Source organism: Schistocerca nitens, chromosome 2 (assembly GCF_023898315.1).
Source record: "Schistocerca nitens isolate TAMUIC-IGC-003100 chromosome 2, iqSchNite1.1, whole genome shotgun sequence".
NCBI classification, from domain to species: Eukaryota; Metazoa; Arthropoda; class Insecta; order Orthoptera; family Acrididae; genus Schistocerca; species Schistocerca nitens.
In genome coordinates this window covers 471,314,038-471,331,817 of record NC_064615.1, presented here as the reverse complement: position 1 = coordinate 471,331,817, position 17,780 = coordinate 471,314,038, and the positions used below count along the sequence as shown (strand labels likewise).

Sequence of the window (17,780 nt, the reverse complement as noted above, 5' to 3'; positions counted from 1 at the left end):
GTTACTGTCTTCAGATGTAGCTGTCTTCGATTTCTCGGACCATGACTCAGTTTGGGTAAAAATAGGTACAGATAGGCCTAACATGGAGTATAAGGAGTTTAAAGAGCCTAAAGTAGTCATCACAAGACCAATAACGCAAGAAAAATTGTCTAATTTTATGGTCTCACTCAGTAATTATGACTGGTCACATCTGTTTAACAATAATGCTCAGGACTCTGCCAATACATTGTTTGATAGATTTTTTCATTATTTCTTAAATATATTCGAGACTAACTGCCCTCAATACAAATGTAAAGTTAACCCTAAAAGTAACAGTAATAGACATAGTGATAAGAGTCCATGGTATACCGCTCAACTAGCCAATATGAAAAGAAGGTTGTTGTTGTATAGAGATTCTTACAGACTTAAGAAAACTGATATGGCTAAACAAAGGTACTCAAGAGCACAAAAAGAATATAAGTATGCTTTAAATGAGGCCAAAAAACAACATAACCTAGTCAGCATTGAGTCATCAAAAAATAAATGCAGAAAAGCATGGACTATAATAAATTCAGTGGCCAAAAGCAAGCAGAAAGTTGAGGTAGTAATTTCAGCAGACGAATTTAATAACTACTGTATAAAATCTGTTAACCAAATTAGGGAAAGCATTGTGAGGCCACAAGAGACTGTTGTTGATCTCATTAAATACCATAATGTAGACTACACCCTGAACGATAAATTCCTTTTAACAGAGGTCACACCAGATGTTGTTTTAACTCTTGTAAATAACTTTAGACCCTCTGATAGTGAAGATATATATGGTATTTCTTGTAATATGTTAAAAAAGATAATTGGCTACATAGTATATCCTCTTACTAAATGTATAAATAGATGTCTAATTGAAGGAGTATTCCCAGAAGCATTAAAATTATCCAGGGTCGTGCCCATTTACAAGAAAGGAGACAAAAATTGCCCATCTAGCTATCGCCCAATATCCCTGACACCTATTTTATCTAAAGTTTTGGAATCCATCATCTACTCCCAGTTGTGTGATTATCTGACATGTAATAACATTATTACCCCGGTACAATTTGGCTTTAGGAAGGGCAAATCCACAGTCCATGCCATTGACTCCCTGATTAAAAAAGTGCTTAATGCTTATGAAAGAAAAAATTTTGCTCAGGCTACATTTTGTGATCTGAGCAAAGCCTTCGATTCTGTGGAGCATATTTCACTCCTCAACAAACTAGTTTATTACGGAATCACAAACAGTGAAGTCGACAACATTTTTGAATCTTTCCTCAGCAACCGTAGACAAATTGTTTGTATTGGTAAACAGAGATCACAGCTAGCTGAAGTTAAGTGCGGTGTGCCACAAGGCTCAGTATTAGGACCTCTGCTATTTATCCTAATGACAAATGATCTACCATCCTACATAAATACTCACTCCATTCTCTATGCAGATGATACCACTTTTTTCAATATCAGCTCAGACATTGATATGCTCCAAACTGTGGCAAATGACACAATATCACAGGCATCAGTCTGGTTCCGAGCTAATGGGTTCCTGCTTAATGAAAGTAAAACTCAAAAGATTGTATTTAGTTTGAGAGATCCACCAGCAGAAGACTTCAAGAATAGTGTTAAGTTCTTAGGTATTGTTATAGATACCAAACTGACTTGGGAGCCACATATTAAATACATTAGTGCAAGGCTGTCTAGAGTGGTGTATTTGTTAAAGAATTTAATAAACCATGTACCTGCGGCCTATGTAAGATCAGCCTACTTTGCTTTTTTTCAAAGTATTATATCTTATGGGCTTTTAATATGGGGCAATAGCTCACACCTTCAGGACATTCTGGTACTTCAGAAGAAAGTAATTCGAATTATCACAAACAGTGATAAACTGGCCCATTGCAAACCACTGTTTATCAACTTAAAAATATTAACTGTGATAAACATGTATATTTACACTGCCCTACTGCATATAAAGAGCAACTTATCAGAATACCAGCGTAGAAGAGATGTACACTTTCATGGAACCAGGAATAGTAGCAATCTTGACATACCTTACTACAGATTATCCAAGTCATTGAACAGCTACGAAGTGGTGGGTATGAAGATGTTTAATAATTTGCCACTAGAATGGGTAGAAGCTCCATTTGATGTATTTAAAGACAAATTGTTCAGTTGGTTAGCTGCAAACCCATACTACTCACTTCAGGAATTTTACGACTGTAAAATATCATAGTGGTACCGATTTGGAGAGTGTAGCATAATTTCTTTAACTGAATCAGTTATGATGCAATGTTTTCATATTATTTCATTTTAAATATTGTATTTTATGTAAAACTTATGTCACATATTGATCTTTAACCCATGTATATATGCTGTATAACTTGTATATGTGTAACTTGACTTTGTCAATTGCTGTAATAGCTAAACGACAATAAAATTTCATTCATTCATTCATTCATTATTTACAAACAATATAGAAAGGATAGATTGTTACCCAACACATATAGGAGATTCTAAGTCATGGACAGACACAGTGAAAAAGACTACCAAAATATTAAGCTTTCAAACAAACTTCTTCTCAAATAGAAAACACACATTCGCTGTAGCACAATTCACACACACACACACATGGTCAGTGCCTCCAGGTGCTCTCTCTCTCTCTCTCTCTCTCTCTCTCTCTCTCTCTCTCTCTCTCTCTCTCTCTCTGTGTGTGTGTGTGTGTGTGTGTGTGTGTGTGTGTGTGTGTGTGTGTATACTATGTTGGATGAAGGATTTTGATTGAAATCTTAATACTTTCCTTTCTGTACTGTTGTTATTCCAGCTAGGGCTTTCCATTGTTTAATTTACTTATTTCTGCATTTACTTGTTTATACTCCTTTTTTTATGAATGCGACAATTCCTCTTATATCCATATTTGAACTACATAAATATGCAGCTGACTTATAACTACTTACATTAAATTTTTCTATTCTTGTGGCAACATGGTGTTCAGACAGACAAATGACATCAATTTCTTTACAATTACTAAGATCTTGCAAACAAATTAGGAACCGATTTTTTAAATTTTTTACTGTCCCAATATTCTGGCAAGGCAGGTTTATTTCACATTTTACTATATCATTATTAGATGAACTGGGAGTCTTTGTCAGCTTAATCTCACTTTAATACTTTTTGTCTGAATTTAGTCTACAAAGTCACTGCCTCATCTGACTCTCATAACCACAGGGATTTGTCATTGTGTTTGGGTGGGTTCCCCTTATATTTTCTGCTAGTGGATTTTCTAACTTTCTCTTACTCCTCCTATTCAGTTGTAGACCATGAGAAGTGTATTCCCATCTGGAACAGCACCAGTATGGAATTTTGCCTCAAACTGAAAGAGCCCCTTCAGCTCCACATTTACTCACATCACAGCAGAGTTAACCAGGGCACTGTGAAACCTGAACAAATCCCCCATTTGCATGCTTGATAACAGCTATTTTGTCACGTGACCCCTAGTACTGTATTTTTTATTTTTAGTCTGGTTGTTTCCAGTTCTCCAACTATCAACACTGGATCGTCTTTGTTAAAATCCTTACACAGTGCTCCTAAGGTTTCTCTTCGCTGGCTGTAACTAAGCACTTGGTCTCACAAAACGTGTGACCTGTTACTCTGCATTAATTTTTTTCTGTAGCTCCTAGCTTACACGCCTCCCATGGTCACTACTTAGCAGCAAAGTTCTTTTCTGTCCTGTTTCTCCTGTCTTACACCTAAGTTTCCTAGCATTGTTCTGTTACGCCCTACATTCCTCTACATCTAAGTCTGGTAACAAGTGAAATCTATTGCTTAACTAAATTTTGAATTTGCTACCAAAAATTCTAGGTCCTGACAAAGGCACCACCACTACGGTTTTGAATTGCAGGGATTACCTTGTGGAAGGATTCAGCCAGCTGTCAGATCCATCAACCTACAAATCCTGCCATAGTGACCTTATTCCAGAAATCAAACAGGATCTCCTGTCCCTCCTCAAATCCTTAGGTCCATCCCAGAACCTCTCTCCTGAGTCTCTCTCCCTCCACACCCCTATCACTCCCTGCACTCCTACCTTCCACATGCTTCCTGAAGACCATAAACCCAACCACTCAGGACAACCTATTGTGGCCGGTTACTGTGTCCCCACTGAGAGAATTCTCCTCCCATGGACCAGTGTAATGGTCCGCCTGATCGTTGATATCGCTAATTGCTGTAATCGCACTATTTCACTCCAATTTACGGAGCTTGTTAGCACTTGATGTTAGGTTGGCGCCATTAACATGCATTGTATTGTAGTAATCGCTGCTGCTTGCTGGATCGCTGCTGTGTCTCGATGCTGATGCTGGCTCTAAATCTGGTTGTCTAGGGTAAACACATGAGGTCCCGTGTTTTTCATGTGCTTTTGATGATAAAGAACGAGCGAAACCAACACGTATGTAAACATCAAATATTTATTACTTTAGTGGCCATATTAATTCCACTGTCCACCAAAGACCATAACACAACACAAAGTAGTACTTCCTTTACATGTTCTTTGCCTTGTTTTGCCAAACAATAACACAGAAACACACTTCACCAAAGTGACATTCCGACTGCCCCCGACTGCCTCCGACTGTTCTCTCGACCCTTCTTGCTGCTTGTATTTATAACATTGTCAAAGAACTACTAAAAAGAGATATAGTTTATAAGTCACATGTACATCTGTTGTTATAATTTGTGCAGAAAAGTTATTAATTTGCATCGAGTGACATAATTTAACATGTTATTAAAATGACAGACAGATTTGTTGACTTGACAGAATAATTCTTTGTTACAAAAAGGCTGTTTTTTAGAAGTTTGTCAATTGACTTCTCTAATTTGCATAAATAAGTAAGTAACATGAATTATTAAGAATTACAGTGGTTTTCGTCTAAAATAGGATTGATTACGTGAATACTGAGTGAAAACGCTCCTAGTGAACAAATAGGTTTCACTGGGTGATTTTTATTTAAGGAGATCCAAAATACCTATGTTGGCCACTATTTTTCGTACTTCATATTAATTATTTAAGATGAACTTAGTGTTTTTACATGATGACATTTGCTGTATCAGTGATCAAGTGATATTAACTTTTGTGTGGGTCAGTTATTCAGTATAATTTAATGGGTTGACTGTTTATGGAGACATGTTATGCAATCATTGTTAACATACACAATAACTTTTCTATAATCATAAATACTCATTAAACTGGTTGAATTTGGATGGGATCGCATACTTCATTAAAGTAAAGCCTTTAATATGTTCCGTTACACCAGCCAACCCATAAACTACCCTCCTATATAAAGGACACCAACCATTTCCTCCACTGACTCTCCACTGTTCCTATTCCTTTACCACACGGCACCCTGCTTATCACTATTGATGCCACCTTCCCCTACACTAATGCCCATGGCCTTCCTGCTATTGAACATTACCTTTCCCAGTGCCCGACTGTCTCCAAACCTACAACCCCTTTCCTGGTCACCATGACCAACTATATCCTCATCCACAGTTACTTCATCTTTGAAGGCATGACCTAGAAACAGATCCACAGTACAACAGTGGACACCTACGTGGCATTATCCTTTGTCAACCTATTCATGGGTCATCTAGAGGAATTTCTCCTAACCAACCAGAAACCCAACGCATAACCTGGTACAGATTCATTGATGACACCTGTGTGACCTGGACTGAGAGTGAGGTCATCCTATCCACATTCCTCCTGAACCTCAACATTTTCTCCCCCACTTATTTCAGCTGGTCCTCCTCAGCCCCACAAGCCATCTTCCTCAAGGCTGACCTCCACTTCAAAGACGGCTACGTCAGTACCTCTATCTACATCTACATCTACATCCTTACTAAGCAAACCACTGTGAAGGGCATGGCGTGTGCAGTTGCTTGCAGTGAAACCTCAGTGGCCAGAGACAGTGGTCATGTGTGAGTGAATTGCGTTTGCTGGAATGTGTGTATGTGTTTCTACTTTAGAAGTAGGCTTTTTGGCTGAAAGCTCAGATGTATAACAGTCTTTTCTTGTGCCTGTCTGCGACTCAAAATCTCCACTATATGGTGAGTAGCAATCCATCCTTTTCATAATACTGTCATTATTCCATCCTGGATTTTCCATTGTTTGATTTTCTCTCATTCTTTCTTTATTCTAAGTTCTTGATAAGGAAACTTTAACTGTTAAAAATCATAAACTTAGTTTCTATCTTTTCTTGTCACAGGTGGCATTTTCTAAATTCCTGTGTGGCATAAAAAGTCACTTTACTGTCCCAGTTATTTAATTTTTCCCACTTAATGTTTTCTTGAAATGCTCAAATTAACAAGAGCTCAGCGAGTATTTTAAAAGGTTTATCATATTATGGTTAAACTATATCCTGATCATTAAATTTGAATTCTACTTTCTAGTTGCAGACGCTAGAGGTACTTTGAGTCATGTAGGCTAGATCAGTCTAGATGTAGTAGAGGTCAGAGAAGTGAAATGGAAAGAACATAAAGATTTCTGGCAGATGAATATAGGGTAATATAAGGATCGGCAGAAAATGGTGTAACAGGAGTAGGATTCATTACGAATAGGAATGCAGGGCAGAGAGTGAGTTGTTGTGAACAGCTCAGTGATACAGTTGTTCTTATTAGATTCAACAGTGAACCAACACCACCAACAATACTTCAGGTACGTATGTCTTTGTCACCTGCAGGAGATGAAGAGACAGATTAAGTATATGAGGCTATTGAACATGTAATTCAGTACGTAAAGGGAGATGAAAATCTAATAATCATGGGGGATTGGAACTGTTGTTACAGGGAAAGGGATAGAAGAAAGAATTACAGGATAATATGGGTTTGGTACGAGGAATGAGAGAGGAAAAGACAAATTGAGTCCTGCAATAAATTCCGGTTAGTAATAGCAAATAAACCACTAAAAATCACAAGAGTAGGAGCTACACTTGGGAAAACTTGGAGATATGTGAAGACTCCAGTTGGATTACATCTTGGTCAGACACGATTCTGAAATCACATACTGGGCCCTAAGGTGTACCCAGGAGCATGCATAGACTCAGATCATAATTTAGTAATAATGAAGAGCAGGTTGAAGTTATAGAGCATCATATGCAAGAAGGAAGTGGGATACTAAAGTACTGAGAAATGATGAGATGCATTTGAAGTTTGCTAAAGATGTTGATATTGTGTTAAGGAAAATGACAGTAGGCTGTTTTGTTGAAGAGGAATGGACATTTCAAAAAGGAGCAATCACATATATGGGAAAGAAAAATATAGATACAAAGTAGGTAACTGCAAAGAAACCTTGGGTAACAGATGAAATACTTGAATTGCTCAATAAAAGAAGTACAAAAACTTTCAGGGAAAGACAGGAATACAGCAACATAAATCACTCAGGAATGAAATGAATTGGAAGTGCAAAGCAGCCAAGGTTAAATACCTGCAGGAAAGACATGATGACACTGAAAAAGAATGATTGTCAGAAGGACTGACTCAGCATACAAAAAATCAGAACAGTCTTCGGTAAAATTAAAAGCAACAGTGGCAACATTAAGAATGCAATGGGAATTTCGTTGTTAAATGGAGAGAGGATATGTTAAGAAGAGTACATTGAAGGCCTCTATGAGGAGAAGGAATTGTCTGTTGATTTGATAGAAGAAGAAACTGGAGTTTATAGGGAAGAAATAGGGAAACCAGTATTAGAATCAGAACTTAAAAGAGCTTTGGAAGACTTGAGATTAAACAAGGCAGAAGGGACAGATAACATTCCACTGTAATTTCTAAAATCATTGGGGGAAGTGGCAACCAAGTTGGTGTGTAGAATCTATGAGGCTGGTGGCATACCATCACACTTTCACAAAAATATCACCCTTCAGTTCTGAGTATTGCAAGAGCAGATAAATGCGAGAACTATCACACAGTCAGCATAACAGGCATTCAAGTTGCTTCCAAGTATAATATACATATGATGAAAAAGAAAATTGAAGAATTGTTAGATGATCATTTTGTATTCAGGAAGGTAAAGGCACTGTAGAACCAGTCCTGATGTTACATTTGATAATGAAAGCAAGACTGAAGACAAATTAAGACACATTCATAGGATTTGTTGACCTGGAAAAAGCATTTGACAATGTCAGATGGTGCAAGATGTTCAAAATTCTCACAAAAATGGGAGTAAGCTATACAGAAAGACAAGTAATATACAGTATAAACAAGAACCAAGAGGGAACTGTTATGACTTCCTTGCATGCAGTGTGGTTCTCCAGTGGATACAGGAGCAAGGAACAGATGCCATTGATGAACAGAAAATCAAGATATTAATTTATTCTACATCTAATAACAAATAGTAAAAATAATACATAAATTCATTGTGCTAGTTGCAGTGTCAATTTGCCAACAGTAAATCTGAATGTAGAAATATGTACAGATACAAAAGATTTGTAAATCTCTCTTCAGTGCAATGCCTGTTCAAAATATGTTGAGCCCTAGCCACTAAGAAAGTCTGTAAATGTTATTCAACTGGCAAACACACAAAAATGGGTCAGTGCATGGATGTTCGAACTCAAGTACACCCATTGCTGGAGCTCCGGAAAGAGAATGCTTGCATTTCGTTGATAGTGGTGTAATCATTCATGGCAGCACCCTCGTGCCACAACTGCAGCTGTGGAAATATAGCAGCGTAACTGGCGGCACACACATTTGAAAGTAAGGCCAACCGAGTGTCCGATATCACAGGAACAATAAGACTGGAAGACCAAGAACAAAGTGTTCAGATTAAAAAGGGAGTAAGACAGGAGTGCCATACTTTATCTCTACTGTTCAATCTACATATGAGAGAAGCAATGACAGAAATAAAAGAAAGATTCAAGAGTGGGATTAAAATACAGGGTGAAAGGATATCAGTGATAAGATGATGACATTGCTATCCTCAGTGAACATAAAGAAGAATTACAAAATCTGTAAAATGGAATGAAGAGTTTAATGAGTACAAAATCTGTATTGAGCATAAACCAAAGAAAGACAGAAGTAATGAGAATTAGCAGAAATGAGGATAGCAAGAAACTTAACATAAAAATTATGAAAAGTTTAGTTGCTACTCATCATATAGTGGAGATGCTGAGTCGCAGATAGGCACAACAAAAAACTGTCACTGTTGTTTTGTGACAGTTGTTTTGTTGTGCCTATCTGCAACTCAGCATCTCCACTATATGGTGAATAGCGAATACCCTTTTAATAATATTGTAACATTCTATCCTGGATTTACTATTGTTTGATTAACATAAAAATTGGTGGTCATGAAGCTGAAGAATTCAGATACTTCAACAGCAAAATAACCCATGTTGGACAAAGCAAGGAGGACACAGGAAGCAGAGTAGCACAGGCAAAGAGGGCATTCCTGCCACAAGAAGTCAACTAATATCAAACACAAACACCTAATTTTGCCCCCCCCCCCCCCCCCCCCCATGAACCATGGACCTTGCCGTTGGTGGGGAGGCTTGTGTCCCTCAGCGATACAGATAGCCATACCGTAGGTACAACCACAACGGAGGGGTATCTGTTGAGAGGCCAGACAAACGTGTGGTTCCTGAAGAGGGGCAGCAGCCTTTTCAGTAGTTGCAAGGACAACAGTCTGGATGATTGACTGATCTGGCCTTGTAACAATAACCAAAACGGCTTTGCTGTGCTGGTACTGCGAACGGCTGAAAGCAAGGGGAAACTACAGCCGTAAATACTCCTGAGGGCATGCAGCTTTACTGTATGATTAAATGATGATGGCGTCCTCTTGGGTAAAATATTCCAGAGGTAAAATAGTCCCCCATTCGGATCTCCGGGCGGGGACTACTCAGGAGGATGTCGTTATCAGGAGAAAGACAACTGGCGTTCTACGGATCAGAGCGTGGAATGTCAGATCCCTTAATCAGGCAGGTAGGTTAGAAAATTTAAAATGGGAAATGGATAGGTTTAAGTTAGATATAGTGGGAATTAGTGAAGTTCGGTGGCAGGAGGAACAAGACTTCTGGTTAGGTGACTACAGGGTTATAAACACAAAGTCAAATAGGGGTAATGCAGGAGTAGGTTAAATAATGAATAGGAAAATAGGAATGCGGGTAAGCTACTAGAAACAGCATAGTGAACGCATTATTGTGGCCAAGATAAATATGAAGCCCACACCTACTACAGTAGTACAAGTTTATATGCCAACTAGCTCTGCAGATGACGAAGAAATTGAAGAAATGTATGATGAAATAAAATAAATTATTCAGATAGTGAAGGGAGACGAAAATTTAATAGTCATGGGTGACTGGAATTCGAGTGTAGGAAAAGGAAGAGAAGGAAACGTAGTAGGTGAATATGGATTGGGGCTAAGAAATGAAAGAGGAAACCGCCTGGTAGAATTTTGCACAGAGCACAACTTAATCATAGCTAACACATGGTTTAAGAATCATGATAGAAGGTTGTATACATGGAAGAACCCTGGAGATACTAAAAGGTACCAGATAGATTATATAATGGTAAGACAGAGATTTAGGAACCAGGTTTTAAATTGTAAGACATATCCAGGGGCAGATGTGGACTCTGACCACAATCTATTGGTTATGACCTGTAGATTAAAACTGAAGAAACTGCAAAAAGGTGGGAATTTAAGGAGATGGGACCTGGATAAACTGAAAGAACCAGAGGTTGTACAGAGTTTCAGGGAGAGCATAAGGGAACAATTGACAGGAATGGGGGAAAGAAATACAGTAGAAGAAGAATGGGTAGCTTTGAGGGATGAAGTAGTGAAGGCAGCAGAGACTCAAGTGGGTAAAAAGATGATGGCTAGCAGAAATCCTTGGGTAACAGAAGAAATATTGAATTTAATTGATGAAAGGAGAAAATATAAAAATGCAGTAAATGAAGCAGGCAAAAAGGAATACAAACGTCTCAAAACTGAGATCGATAGGAAGTGCAAAATGGCTAAGCAGGGATGGCTAGAGGACAAATGTAAGGATGTAGAGGCTTATCTCACTAAGGGTAAGATAGATACTGCCTACAGGAAAATTAAAGAGACCTTTGGAGATAAGAGAACCACTTGTATGAACATCAAGAGCTCAGATGGAAACCCAGTTCTAAGCAAAGAAGGGAAAACAGAAAGGTGGAAGGAGTATATAGAGGGTCTATACAAGGGCGATGTACTTGAGGACAATATTGTGGAAATGGAAGAGGATGTAGATGAAGATGAAATGGGAGATACGATACTGCGTGAAGAGTTTGACAGAGCACTGAATGACCTGAGTCGAAACAAGGCCCCTGGAGTAGACAACATTCCACTGGAACTACTGACGGCCTTGGGAGAGCCAGTCCTGACAAAACTCTACCATCTGGTGAGCAAGATGTATGAAACAGGTGAAATACCCTCAGACTTCAAGAAGAATATAATAATTCCAATCCCAAAGAAAGCAGGTGTTGACAGATGTGAAAATTACCGAACAATCAGTTTAATAAGCCACAGCTGCAAAATACTAACACAAATTCTTTACAGACGAATGGAAAAACTAGTAGAAGCCAACCTCGGGGAAGATCAGTTTGGATTCCGTAGAAATACTGGAACACGTGAGGCAATACTGACTTTACGACTTATCGTAGAAGAAAGATTAAGGAAAGGCAAACCTACGTTTCTAGGATTTGTAGACTTAGAGAAAGCTTTTGACAATGTTGACTGGAATACTCTCTTTCAAATTCTAAAGGTGGCAGGGGTAAAATACAGGGAGCGAAAGGCTATTTACAATTTGTACAGAAACCAGATGGCAGTTATAAGAGTCGAGGGACATGAAAGGGAAGCAGTGGTTGGGAAGGGAGTAAGACAGGGTTGTAGCCTCTCCCCAATGTTATTCAATCTGTATATTGAGCAAGCAGTAAAGGAAACAAAAGAAAAATTCGGAGTAGGTATTAAAATCCATGGAGAAGAAATAAAAACTTTGAGGTTCGCCGATGACATTGTAATTCTGTCAGAGACAGCAAAGGACTTGGAAGAGCAGTTGAACGGAATGGATGGTGTCTTGAAGGGAGGATATAAGATGAACATCAACAAAAGCAAAACGAGGATAATGGAATGTAGTCGAATTAAGTCGGGTATGTTGAGGGTATTAGATTAGGAAATGAGACACTTAAAGTAGTAAAGGAGTTTTGCTATTTGGGGAGCAAAATAACTGATGATGGTCGAAGTAGAGAGGATATAAAATGTAGACTGGCAATGGCAAGGAAAGCGTTCCTGAAGAAGAGAAATTTGTTAACATTGAGTATAGATTTAAGTGTCAGGAAGTCATTTCTGAAAGTATTTGTATGGAGTGTAGCCATGTATGGATGTGAAACATGGACGGTAAATAGTTTGGACAAGAAGAGAATAGAAGCTTTCGAAATGTGGTGCTACAGAAGAATGCTGAAGGTTAGATGGGTAGATCACATAACTAATGAGGAGGTCTTGAATAGGATTGGGGAGAAGAGAAGTTTGTGGCACAACTTGACCAGAAGAAGGGATCGGTTGGTAGGACATGTTCTGAGGCATCAAGGGATCACCAATTTAGTATTGGAGGGCAGCGCGGAGGGTAAAAATCGTAGGGGGAGACCAAGAGATGAATACACTAAGCAGATTCAGAAGGATGTAGGTTGCATTAGGTACTGGGAGATGAAGAAGCTTGCACAGGATAGAGTAGCATGGAGAGCTGCATCAAACCAGTCTCAGGACTGAAGACCACATCAACCACAACAACAACAACCCTAATTTGAGAAAGAAGTTTCTGAGAATGTATCTTTGGAGCACAGCATTGTATGGTAGTGAATCAATAACTTTGGGAAAACCAGAACAGAAGAGAACTGAAGCAGTTTGGATATGGTGTTACAGAAGGATGTTGAAAATTAGGTGGACTGATAAGGTAAGAACTGAGAGGTTCTTCTCAGAATCAGCAAAGAAAGGATCATATGGAAAACACTGACAAGAAGAAGGGACAGAATTATAAGAAATGCTTTAAGACTTCAGGAAATAACTTCCATGGTACTAGGAGGAGCTGCAGAGGATAAAAATGGTAAAGGAAGACAGAGATTGGAATATACCCAACAAATAAATGAGGACATATGTTGCAAGTGTGACACTGAGATGAAGAGTTTGGCACGGGGGAGGAATTCGTGGCTGGCCACAGCCAATCAGTCAGAAGACTGCCGACTCAAAAATAATTGGAAAACAGTCTACAGTGAAACATTTCATGTCCTACAGTTATGATGCCAGGTGTACTAACAAGCAAGGTGACACAGAGGTTAAAAGGCTCAACTTGGGAAATGGATTTTGGAGGTGTGGATTCAAATACCTATTCAGATTTAGGTTTTCTATTATTTTTTTCTTAATTACTTTGGACAAGTACCGAGATGGTTCCTTTGAAACAGATGTGGTGAACTTCTTTCCTCATTTTTGTTCATTCTAGATTAAAGTTCTGTCTCTAATGGCCTCATGGTAATTAGTTGAATCTTAACCCATAGTTCTCCATTCCTTTTTTCATTCCAAGATGTACTATATATGTATGAAATTTGCAGGTGATTGGCGTAAAGCTCACAGGCAAACTAAAGGGGTGGGCTTCACCTAAAGATGTCATTTTGAAAGTCGCTGGAATCCTTACTGTTAAGGGAGGTACAGGTGCTATTATGGAGTACTATGGTCCTGGAGTTGATTCCATTTCATGTGCTGGTAAGTAAGGTGTGTATAGTGTAGCTAAAACCTTTGCAAAATGAAGCTAGATAGAACTTTCACATGTGGTAATTAAGAAGCGTAAAATGTTTTTGACTATTGATACATTTGTAGTGAGACATTACTGTACATGGAATCTGTCATTTATATTCAGTAATTATGTAAAGGTAAAGTAGTGTTTAGCTTTTGAGCAGTCTTTACAGCAGGCCCATTGAATAAAAAGTTTACATGCCTCCAGCTGCATCAAATTGTTAAAATCCCACAACCTTTTGATCAAGCACTCCTTAGACATAGTCAAGTGGAATAACTGCAGAGGGGCTGCTCATATGCCCTTATATATCCTAGCTGCATGCTGTGACATAAGTGGTGTTCCCTGTATTCCCATATAAGGGCATGTGTAGACTCTGCATTTGATGTGACCACTTCAGCCTCGCTGTGAGTGGATCCCACATTGTTCTCAGTTGCAGGCCACCATTTGTATTAAGGGTGTTGTCACTGATTTTTTATTTCAATGACTTTTTTAATTACACAGTCCCACAGTACACAAGTAGCTAATGTATTTAACAACCATTTCTTAAGTTTAGGTGAAAAAATTGGCGAAAATAGTTCGAAAGAAAAAGCCAAACAGTACATGGAAGAGTCAGTTTTGAGAAATCTTTGTCAGATTCATTTTCATCTAACAACCTCTTGTGAAATAAGGAAAACCATTAAACCTTTGAAAAATAAATGTTCTGTCAGAGTAGATGACATTTCTAACAATATATTAAAACAATGTGGAGCAGTTACAGCAGTTGTTCTAACTCACATCTGTAATGCATCACTAACTCAAGGTATTTTCTGAGACAGGTTAAAATATGCCATTGTCAAGTCTCTCTACAAAAAAGAAGACACCACAGATGTCAATAATTATCAGCCAGTATCCTTGCTTACAACATTTTCAAAAATCTTCAGGGAAGTTGCGTACTCAAGAGTGGTTAGCCATCTCAACAGTAATGTGATACTTAGTAAATCACAGTTTGGATTTCAAAAATGCTGTTCTACTGCAACAGCAATGTACAGTTTCACTGCCTACATAATAGAGTCTTTAAATAGTAATATGTCACCAATAAAAAATTTCTGTGACTTATCTAAAGCATTTGATTGTGTGAACCAAGACATTATGTTACAGGAATTACAATTCTACGGTATAAATGGAACAGCATATGAGTGGTTTAAGTCATATCTACAGGACAGGAAGCAAAAAGTTTCTTTATACAGTTTAAGTGATTTAAGAAAGTTTTCCACTTCATCTAACTGGGGTGAAATTACATTTTCCACAGGATTGAGTCATCGGTCCCCTTCTGTTCTTGATATACGTGAATGACCTCCCTTCTTATCTGAAACAAGAAGCTAAACTGACACTGTTTGCTGATGATACAAGCATCATTATTAATCCAGTAAAAGGAAGTTCAATTGAAAATGATACAAATAAGGTCGTTGGAAAAGTCATTAATTGGTTTTCTGCAAATGGGCTTGCTCTAAACTTTGAAAAAACACAGTACATCCAATGTTCTACTGTGAGGAGCACAGTTCCTTCAATAAATATAACACAGCAACAGAAGTCAGCAGCCAGGGTAGAGCATACTAAGTTTTCGGGTGTACATATAGATGAGAATTTTTATTGGAAAATTCATATTTTGGATCTCCTACAGTGACTAGATCCAGCAACTTTTGCAATCAGAATAATTGCTAATTTTGAGGATATACACTCCTGGAAATTGAAATAAGAACACCCTGAATTCATTGTCCCAGGAAGGGGAAACTTTATTGACACATTCCTGGGGTCAGATACATCACATGATCACACCGACAGAACCACAGGCACATAGACACAGGCAACAGAGCATGCACAATGTCGGCACTAGTACAGTGTATATCCACCTTTCGCAGCAATGCAGGCTGCTATTCTCCCATGGATACGATCGTAGAGATGCTGGATGTAGTCCTGTGGAACGGCTTGCCATGCCATTTCCACCTGGCGCCTCAGTTGGACCAGCGTTTGTGCTGGACGTGCAGACCGCGTGAGACGACGCTTCATCCAGTCCCAAACATGCTCAATGGGGGACAGATCCGGAGATCTTGCTGGCCAGGGTAGTTGACTTACACCTTCTAGAGCACGTTGGGTGGCACGGGATACATGCGGACGTGCATTGTCCTGTTGGAACAGCAAGTTCCCTTGCCGGTCTAGGAATGGTAGAACGATGGGTTCGATGACGGTTTGGATGTACCGTGCACTATTCAGTGTTCTCTCGACGATCACCAGTGGTGTGCGGCCAGTGTAGGAGATCGCTCCCCACACCATGATGCCGGGTGTTGGCCCTGTGTGCCTCGGTCGTATGCAGTCCTGATTGTGGCGCTCACCTGCACGCCGCCAAACACGCATACGACCATCATTGGCACCAAGGCAGAAGCGACTCTCATCGCTGAAGACGACACGTCTCCATTCGTCCCTCCATTCACGCCTGTCGCGACACCACTGGAGGCGGGCTGCACGATGTTGGGGCGTGAGCGGAAGATGGCCTAACGGTGTGCGGGACCGTAGCCCAGCTTCATGGAGACGGTTGCGAATGGTCCTCGCCGATACCCCAGGAGCAACAGTGTCCCTAATTTGCTGGGAAGTGGCGGTGCGGTCCCCTACGGCACTGCGTAGGATCCTACGGTCTTGGCGTGCATCCGTGCGTCGCTGCGGTCCGGTCCCAGGTCGACGGGCACGTGCACCTTCCGCCGACCACTGGCGACAACATCGATGTACTGTGGAGACCTCACGCCCCACGTGTTGAGCAATTCGGCGGTACGTCCACCCGGCCTCCCGCATGCCCACTATACGCCCTCGCTCAAAGTCCGTCAACTGCACATACGGTTCACGTCCACGCTGTCGCGGCATGCTACCAGTGTTAAAACTGCGATGGAGCTCCGTATGCCACGGCAAACTGGCTGACACTGACGGCGGCGGTGCACAAATGCTGCGCAGCTAGCACCATTCGACGGCCAACACCGCGGTTCCTGGTGTGTCCGCTGTGCCGTGCGTGTGATCATTGCTTGTACAGCCCTCTCGCAGTGTCCGGAGCAAGTATGGTGGGTCTGACACACCGGTGTCAATGTGTTCTTTTTTCCATTTCCAGGAGTGTAGAAATTATCAAGCTAACATGTTTTCCATACTTTCACTCTCTGATGTCATACAGAATAACATTTTGGGGTAACTCAACACTTAGGTAAAAAATATTCACTGCTCAAAAGAAAGTGGTTAGAATGATGTATGGGGCTCACAGTTGCACATCTAGTAGGCAGCTGTTTAAAAGGTTAGGAATCTTGCAACAGCCTCACAGCACATATAATGAAATTTGTTCTCAACAACATGGACTAGTTTAAAAACAACACTGACATTCATGATTATAATACCAGAGGAAAGAAGGACTTACACTATTCTCTACCTAACCTCTCTTTGGCACAGAAAGGGGTAAAATATGCTGCTGTAAAACTTTTCGATAAATTACCAGATGAAATAAAATGTCTGGCAGACAGCAGTAATAGTTTCAAAAATAAATTAAAATCATGTCTCCTTGATAACTCCTTCTGTACCATAGGTGAATTCTTGAATAGGAATACATAAATCTATATGTATGATATATGCATTTTGTGCCATTTAAGAGAATGGGGTAGATAATAAAGATTTTAAGCTTTTTTAAAAAAAATAAAAGAAAAAAGAAGGAAAAAAAACACCTTGATTTGTGTGTGCATTTCTTATGCACTTGACATGTTCCACATCATAATTGTTACCGTGAGATTGAAAAATGGAACATGTAACTAACTAACTCTCTTTCTGCGCAAAACCGGAAATACAGATCACCTTGATACAAAGCAATATGCTGAGATTATCCTCATATCCCATTACATATAAATTTTAACTTATACTTGGACTATACAAACATGCAATTCACTGTTGTGTTTTTATCGATGTTCATCACCTGCAGAACCTGCATATAGTATATTGGTTTACTGA

The 17,780-nt window shown here is 39.5% G+C and overlaps 1 protein-coding gene across 1 annotated transcript in view; it reads left to right on the top strand.

Moving 5' to 3' along the window:
- Nucleotides 1–17,780, top strand: part of LOC126236389 (aconitate hydratase, mitochondrial-like) — a 171,824-nt gene that overhangs the window by 67,750 nt on the left and 86,294 nt on the right. The window contains exon 6 of the mRNA XM_049945675.1: nucleotides 13,591–13,741. Within this exon, the coding sequence (XP_049801632.1) occupies nucleotides 13,591–13,741 (151 nt within the window). The remainder of the gene's footprint in view (nucleotides 1–13,590; nucleotides 13,742–17,780) is intronic.